We start from the raw sequence: 8,097 nt of genomic DNA on the forward strand, positions 1-8,097 counted from the left end.
CCCCACAGGCACATACTGAACACTGCTTTCCTTCTGTTTGAAATAATGCAGTGGTACAAATGTCAATTTGAATCTATTATATTACACAAATTAAGACATAATCTTGGATGACGTTAAATACTGTAAGCATAAGATTTGATATGGGTTATCCAAGATTTTATTTTCTCCACAAGTTGAAATTTTAGATACCTTACATCAACAAGGCTCTGAAAATAAAGCTGTGTGGTTGAAAAGGAGAATGGCTTAAATTAGTTTATGGATTTCTTTAGGATTTTAGGGAACGGTGAGGATGTGAGGTGGATGACTTAGCAGCTTCATGTTTCATGAACTGTCATATCATCCTCAGATATATAGTGACTCAAAAGACTTCCTTTGTAGCTGGAATCGCTTTAGTGCTGTCAGTACCTTTGGATGGATATATGGAAATTCTCAGCCCTTAATTTGACTTTTGACTGTCAAGGCTGATTTGCTTTTGTGATATTTGAGCAGTTTTGAATGGGCAGTTTTCTAACTAATATCAAATGTGATACATAAATGCAAATATGATGTTCATCCAGTGGAGCAGGATGTGTGAAATCAAGCTAGTGGGCAAATTCAGTACACATTTGTCTGAATATAAACATAATTAACAGCAAGCGGTTCAATGAAGCACTAGAAATGAAAATGTTGGCAATGCACTACATGGAAAAGATTTCCATTTTAATAAATTATTGACAGGCCTTTATTACGTTGTGATCCTACATCCAGCAATCATTCCTGCTTTTTGTGCGTACACCCAGATTATGTGAACAAATGGTAAATAATGAAATATGGTAAATATTGTTCTGTTTAACACATTCTCAGTTGTGACACTGTCCAAATGAACAGACAGTGACATCTACTGTCTCTTTAAGACCTCATCTTCACACTTTTCACTATTCAACCTCCCCCATCCAGCCCCACCTTGTCACCACTAGCAGCTCTCAGTGTAGATGTGCTGGCTGTTAACTAAAGCCCCCACTGCTTATCCCGGTGGCAGTGCTCCCATCAGCACATACTCTACAGAGGGAGTCGGGTGCTTCCACTGACCGACCTCTCACTGGTGGACTTCAACAAACTAGGTAATACTAAATATCAGTTAATATTGTTTTTGTAATTGAATTACTCTTTTATTTGAGTGCTCTAGACAGGGTTTATAGATCAGTAGGAGTGAGATGATGAAGTAGTGACTGAGTAGTTTGCATTTATTAACCCATGGAATGCCGCAGATGGCTTCATTCTTGTCAGTGCTGCCTAATGCACATTTTTATTTTGACCATACATATTATATGATAATTGCATTCCATCTTAAATAGCTCTTTATTATTTTTTATTAATTAATTTATTTTTGGACAAATTGCCTCTGAAATAAAAAGTCACTCTGAGAAGAGGAAAATTGGCAACCACCCAATGTACCATGTGGCTTTAAAAAAAGTGGGAATCTTTTGACTTTATTCTGTGACAAAGTACACTTTAAAAAAAGCCTTTGCTGTACAATATCATAGATCAGCATTTTTTATAATTACCGAAACTAGTAGACAACATATAGATTAACACAATTATGTATTTACTCTATAATATATATTTTTCTGTTCTCAAGTATATTCTCAAAGATTTTTTCTTCTAAGTCTGCATACGCATTGTTACAAATCAAATGCCTGTGACACTGTATCCACATGAATCAAACTACTTCAGTCATTTTTATAATTGAGGAAGCTGATAGCCAGAACCATTTCAAGCGCGGGTGACTCGAGTAGTTAGGCGTAGATAAATGTCAAACTATTTTGATAAAAACACATTGGCTTCATGATAATATACTATATAAAGTAATACGATACATAATATACACAGTTTTTCACAGGTACACTGAATATCTTCTGTTAAAAACACTAAAATAATTTACCCCCCCACCCACCTTCATCCAATTGTTGCCATGCTCTCAATATCAGTATGGGTGTGGTAACTGTAAGCGCTCTGTGAATTGCCTTGAAACTAGTACATTTGTTTTGGATATAAATAATACGAAATGAGAGCGTTAATATTTTGAAAAAGAATAATAATAATAATCTGCTCACCCCTACAGGCGGTAGGAGGATTTTGTAGTGTTGTTACTTCAGGTAATGTGTCAATGTTTGTGTGGTGGTCTGGAGTAGCTGGCATGATACAGTCACCGTTTGCTAGCCACCGTGCTAACCAAAAATAACCAAATCATAATATAACTCTGTGATTAACTTGACGGATGACAAATCTGCAGGGAAGTGTTCTTTTATACCTTTTGTCGCGTAAATAATGTCTTACAGGGAGGTTTCTGTGTAGTATAACGTGGTATTGAATCTGTTGTCAAAACAGTTTGCTACCTTGAAATAATGTGAAATGTAACGTGTAATGCTGATGTTAACGTTACATTTAATCACATTCAACTCGATGACCAACACGAATGTAACAATTAACGGGCAGATCTTCGTCTCTGTGTAGATATTTTATTTACAATTTATTTTGTTCGCGTTTATGGCCACTGGTTTAACAGTTTCTGAGTGCCACAGGTTAAATGTGGGATTAACACATCTGGATTAAGTAGGATTCATCAGATTATAAATATCCCGATGTTTATATTCAATTTTGGATTAAAAAGTCAATCCTTTTAGTTCGAGCATGTGAAATAATTGTTCCCATTTGACAGGATTTTCCATTCTTTTAATTAAACAGAGCTTTTTTTTGTATGTTATTCTTAATATGTTGTCTGTTAATGTGTACAGTGTCTGATTTGGGAAAGTTCATTGCTTAAAATGCACACTGATCATTGCTTACTTTTCCTGTAATTTGGTTTACTAGGGTTGGGACCAGCAGTCTTCCTGTTTTAGCAGCATTGCTTGTAGTTATGGTACTGTGCTTCCCTAAAATGATTTATGCTGAAATGTAGAACAGGTCAGGGCAAACCTGAATGATCTCTATGGGGTATTCCCATATTGTGTCAAACCACCAATGTGGCAAGACACTGTGCATTTTATTCAGTTACTCAGTATTTGCCTTTAGGCTGAAATCAGCCTGAACGCTATAGGTAAGATTAATTGAGTCATGGAAAACATGGGAATTTTAAACTGCAAAATCTGAAAAAGTCAACAACAACAAAATCTTTTTAAAGCTATGCTCGGCTCTAAAATAATTTGTTTGCATGTGAAATCATAATTAAAATGTTTCTAAAAGTTGTGATGAAAAGATGTGAGGTCCCTTTATTTGGCGTTTGTAGTGATATTACAGTTTCACTAACTGATAAATTTGCTGCCTTTGAGTGACAGTTGTTGTGTTTTCATTGCTGCTGAGTATCATACTTCATGTAACCTCTTAATGTTTTAAGCATTTTAATATGTCTCCTTATTGGGGTGGTGTTAGCTATATTTAAGGGATGCCAACTAGTAGGCAGTGCCAAGTGCAGTGCTGCCCCTCATTAAACAAAGGAGCACAGCATGCCCAGCTCTCAGTCGGCAGTGCAATAGCTTAAAGCAGGGGTGCCCAAACTCTGTCCTGGAGGGCCGGTGTCCTGCAGAGTTTAGCTCCCTCCAACCCTAATCAAAAACCAGCTAATCAAGCTCTTATTAGGTATACTAGAAACTTCTATGCAGGTGTGTTGAGGCAAGCTGGAGCTAAACTCTGCAGGACACCAGCCCTCCAGGACCGATTTTGGGCACCCCTGAGCTAAAGCGTTTGGTTCCTCTACTGAATGATATGATACAGCTCCTAGTTCTATTCAGTCTAGTAAAAATATTGATGCTGCTGGGGCACTTTCTGTGTTCTTCACAAACTATATCCAAAGGGGCTGTCTTACTAGGTCTGTGGGACCGTTGACATGACATTCAAATTAATATATGAAAATTGTGCGTGAGTGGCTTAAATTATTAATCCAGCATGAGTGCTCTGTTATTAAGCAGTCCTTTATTGACTACTTAATGTGACTTGGTGTTTGTGTGTGCATTGCAGGTCTTTGTCAGTATTATCAAAGCTGGGAAGGGAGTGAAACGTGTGGAGGACCATGAGTGAGCTGGAGCAGTTGCGGCAGGAGGCAGATCAGCTGCGCAATCAGATCAGAGTAAGAACTGATACCCTTTCTGGTTAGCTCAAAGGATTTTGCCACTCCTTCAGTCAAATCTGTTGGCTCATTTTGTATGGGTTCGTTCAAGTCATGTCGGAAAGATCATATTTATTTATTTAGTTGATTGCACATGAATGCCACCACAAAGTCATGATTATGAGTGGGGAAGTCCTCAGTTTGAGGTGGGGGCATGTCAGTGAGAAAACATGTTCAATGCAATGGATGCAGCCAAAGACTATAGATATGCAGTGTCTGTATTGATTGTAAATTTGTTGAAATGAATGAAATTTTTTTTGTCATTTAGAATAAAACCACATAAGTTGCATCTTCAAAACGCGATAGTATTGTACAATTACATTAGAATATATTCAGTTTACAGCACCTTCATAACTTGAATAAAAACATAAACATATTGATGCACGTTCTTTACCAAAGTTAAATGCACATGACGTTGTAATTATGACTTGCCAGCACGTGAATACGTACTTCCCAGGAGGACTTGAATGCACCATATGTCTCCCTTATTTAATACATCTGATTCATATCATCAGCTCATTAGGAGAGAAATCCATGAATTGAACTGAGTGTTTCAGATAAGAGAGACATACAAAATGTGCAGAGCAGTGGATCCCCAGGACCGGAGTTGGAACCACTGAATTAGTAAAAGCAGTTGTGTGAAATGTGGAAATGAGCCAGGGGCCATCAGAGTTGTTTGAAGGAGCTTCAAAATCCTTTGAGCTGTGCTAATTCACACAACATACTTATTGATGCATACACTTAGTTTCAAAAGTTTGGGTTCAATAATTTATTTTTCTTTGTTTAGCAAGGATGCAATAAATTGTCAGTAAAGGCTTGTACTTAGACAAATGTTATATTCTTTTAAACGTTCTATTCATGAAAGCATCCTGAACAAAAATGTATCACCGTTTCCACAAAAATATTAAGCAGCACAACTTTTGTTTCTATATTGATAAGAATCAGAAATGTTTCTTGAGCATTGAATCAGCATATTGGAATGGTTTCTGAAAGATCGTGTAACACTGAAGACTTGAGTAATGGCTGCTGGAAATTCAGCTTTGGCATCAAAGGAATAACATTTTTAAATGTATTAAAACAGAAAAGTTATTTTAATTTGTAATAATATTTTTTGATATTACTGTTTTTACTGTAATTTTGATTAAATAATAATTGCAATCGTGGCAAGCATAAGAGACTTATTTAAAGAAAAAATAAATCTTAAACCAACCTCAAACTTTTGAAAGGCAGTGTATAAGGAAAGTAGTTGATGGATGGATATGTTGGCAATGCTGATTAATTGGCTGATATTTTGCCATTTAGAGTTTTATCTGCATTAGTCCAATAATGGTGCCCCTTTAGCTGAAGAAGTAGTAGTTTCTCATTGAGCCAATTCCAAAATTGATTGTCCAAAAAATCTTGCAACTTTAAAATATGTAATTGCATAACTGTAAAAAAAAGTGTTTTTTTTGTTCTATTGCTTGTATTTAGTTTCTTTGTTCTTATTTTATCATTGACTGTTTACTTGTCTTCAGAAAGCTTGAGTTTTTTTCTTCTTTTTTTACTTAGTTAAGCTAGTATTAGTGTTTTTTGTATGATATTGAAATTGATGATGAGAATTAGGAAATTTCAGTGGCATCAAATTTTGATATCATAAAAACCTTACTTACCTACCTTACTTAAGAAAAGTCACTATATTGTGATATATACCGTTATCGTGAAATAAAATGACTCGTGATGTTTGACCATATCGCCCACCCCTAGCAGCCAGTAATCGGCATTTACCTACTGTATATCAGCTTTGTTTATTGGAGTAGTTTTCTTTTTTTTTTTATACAAGTTTCATGTGGACCTAAATGCCAGGAAATAGACTATATGTGTTTACCTCCGCCTTGTTCAGTAGAATGACTGCACTCTGACATGCTGCTGTTCCCATTGCAGGATGCCAGGAAAGCATGCAGCGACTCCAGCCTGTCCCAGGTAAGCAGCTCTGCCACCGTCCTTGCTGGGTCCCCCTCCTCATAAGAGCAGCACTGGTCTAACCCATGGCTATGGGGCATGTCTGCACTCACCTGTTCTCTGAGCTCAGCTCAGACATGCAAATTGGCTGCTGACGTACATGCTGAACATGCTCTTGAGTGTGATGAAATATTAAACAACCTCTTACATTCCAAGTCCTCCATCAAAATTTAAACATTCAGCCCACGCCCTGGTGGTTTTAGGGATTTAAGATTTCATAATTTCTATTTGGATTATTTCTTTTTGTATTGGAAGTTGGAAGTGATGGCTCTTGTACATTTCAAAGCTGTTTAATTCTGCACTTCAGTCAGTGCTATGTTACTTTTAGGTAATCACCATAAGTCAAATCAACTAATACAACACTTTTTCCACACGTGAGTGATCAGTAGCACACCTTGGATTAATGAAATGCCCCCTGCTTGCTTTAAAATAATGTCACTGTAAATTAGGATTTCTGTGTGTTTAGATTACAGCTGGTCTGGATTCAGTTGGAAGGATCCAGATGAGAACGAGGCGGACGCTCCGAGGCCATTTAGCCAAAATCTACGCCATGCAGTGGGCTACTGATTCTAGGTCAGTTGATAGAGAGAGATTGAGTGGGCTGGAGGATGGGCACTCTCAGAGGAACCCTACACCTCTGTCAGTGTACACTGAATGAATAATACAGCAGGCCTCTCACAACGCAGGGGTGTTCTAGGATTGTGTAGGCTGCCTCCTGTTCCAGTCTTTCTTTTCCTCCCTTCTCTCCTCCCTCTATCATTCACCCCTTCTCCACCTGTGCATCAATTCTAGTGCTTTAGGGAGGAGACACAATTGGGTAACGCTTTATTTTAAGGTGTCCTTGTAACACATGTTACATGTACTTACTATTATAATAACAATTAATTATGCATAATTACATGCAAGTAACCCTAAGCCAAACCCTGATCCTAACCCTAGGCATATAGTAAGTACATGTAGTTAATTAATATTACTCAGTACTTAAATGTATAATTGCACTGTAACAAGGACACCTTAAAATAAAGTGTAACTGACAATTGTTAGATGGGTGGAGTTTGTGTCCATAGTTGCTTGCAGTGTTTGTCATAATTTATCAAAAGCATTTGCACTGTGTGTTCATGTTATAAGTATCAATCATTGTCTGCATGTTCACCTTGAAGTATTTTTAATCTGTGATGTGTATTACAGGGCTCGCAAAATCGCTATCCAGACGTCCCGGGGCTATTGTGTTTTCCAGTTGGGCTACCAAAATGTATCACTGCCCTGCCCGACGGGCTATCTTGAATAGTGATAAAAAAAAATCCCTTCCTTGATTCGTGTTGTTCACTCGCTTGTAGGGGTGAAACGGATCATAGTTTATAGGGCTGTCAGAAAAAATTCCAATTTCGAATATTCGTCGAATTTAAAATAAAAATCCACGTTCGAATGCAAAAACGTTGCATTCGAATTTTAGGCGTGCGTTAAGGAGGGAGCCTTATCAGTGGCGCACGAGATGCGATGACGATGTAAGTGTCGTTGCATTATAATGATTTTGTTAGCCTATCCAGTTGAAGCCACTAGATGCGGCACTGCTGTGTTGTTCATTAAAAATATAGCGTAAAAAGAGAACATCGATGCGGAGAAGATCTTGTTTACATCAAAACCGAAACCAAGCATTGCTGCGTTGTTCATTAAAAATATAGCGAACAAAAAAAAGAGAACATCAATGCGGAGAAGATCTTGTTTACATCAAAACCAAAAACCAAGCCGTTCACACAGCACACATATTTCACACATTTTTTATCTAGACGGATATTACTGTTGCACTCGCGTCTCGCACAAAAGAGTTTAGAAAATGTTTAGAAAGCCATGTAAAATTAATGCAAGTTTAACTTTGAAAAAAAAACATATATCGAGACTTTATGGCAAGTTTTCCGCCATCCCACTGCATCTCATGTTTTTAAATGAAAATGTGCTCT

General features: G+C 37.2%; 1 protein-coding gene across 2 annotated transcripts in view; it reads left to right on the plus strand.

Annotated features, from left to right (window-relative positions):
* The first annotated feature begins 1,982 nt into the window (after window positions 1-1,982).
* LOC107550449 (guanine nucleotide-binding protein subunit beta-4-like) overlaps window positions 1,983-8,097 on the plus strand; it is a 23,215-nt gene continuing 17,100 nt past the window's right edge. Inside the window, exons 1-5 of one of the 2 annotated variants that reach the window (XM_016231732.1) lie at window positions 1,983-2,135; window positions 2,851-2,899; window positions 3,994-4,102; window positions 6,062-6,100; window positions 6,606-6,712. In XM_016231732.1, the coding sequence (XP_016087218.1) occupies window positions 4,046-4,102; window positions 6,062-6,100; window positions 6,606-6,712 (203 nt within the window). In that variant the 5' untranslated portion in view covers window positions 1,983-2,135; window positions 2,851-2,899; window positions 3,994-4,045. The remainder of the gene's footprint in view (window positions 2,136-2,850; window positions 2,900-3,993; window positions 4,103-6,061; window positions 6,101-6,605; window positions 6,713-8,097) is intronic. The other variant, XM_016231731.1, reaches the window with a different exon arrangement.

The sequence above is a fragment of the Sinocyclocheilus grahami genome, unplaced genomic scaffold, assembly GCF_001515645.1.
Source record: "Sinocyclocheilus grahami isolate Dianchi unplaced genomic scaffold, SAMN03320097.WGS_v1.1 scaffold398.1, whole genome shotgun sequence".
NCBI lineage: Eukaryota > Metazoa > Chordata > Actinopteri > Cypriniformes > Cyprinidae > Sinocyclocheilus > Sinocyclocheilus grahami.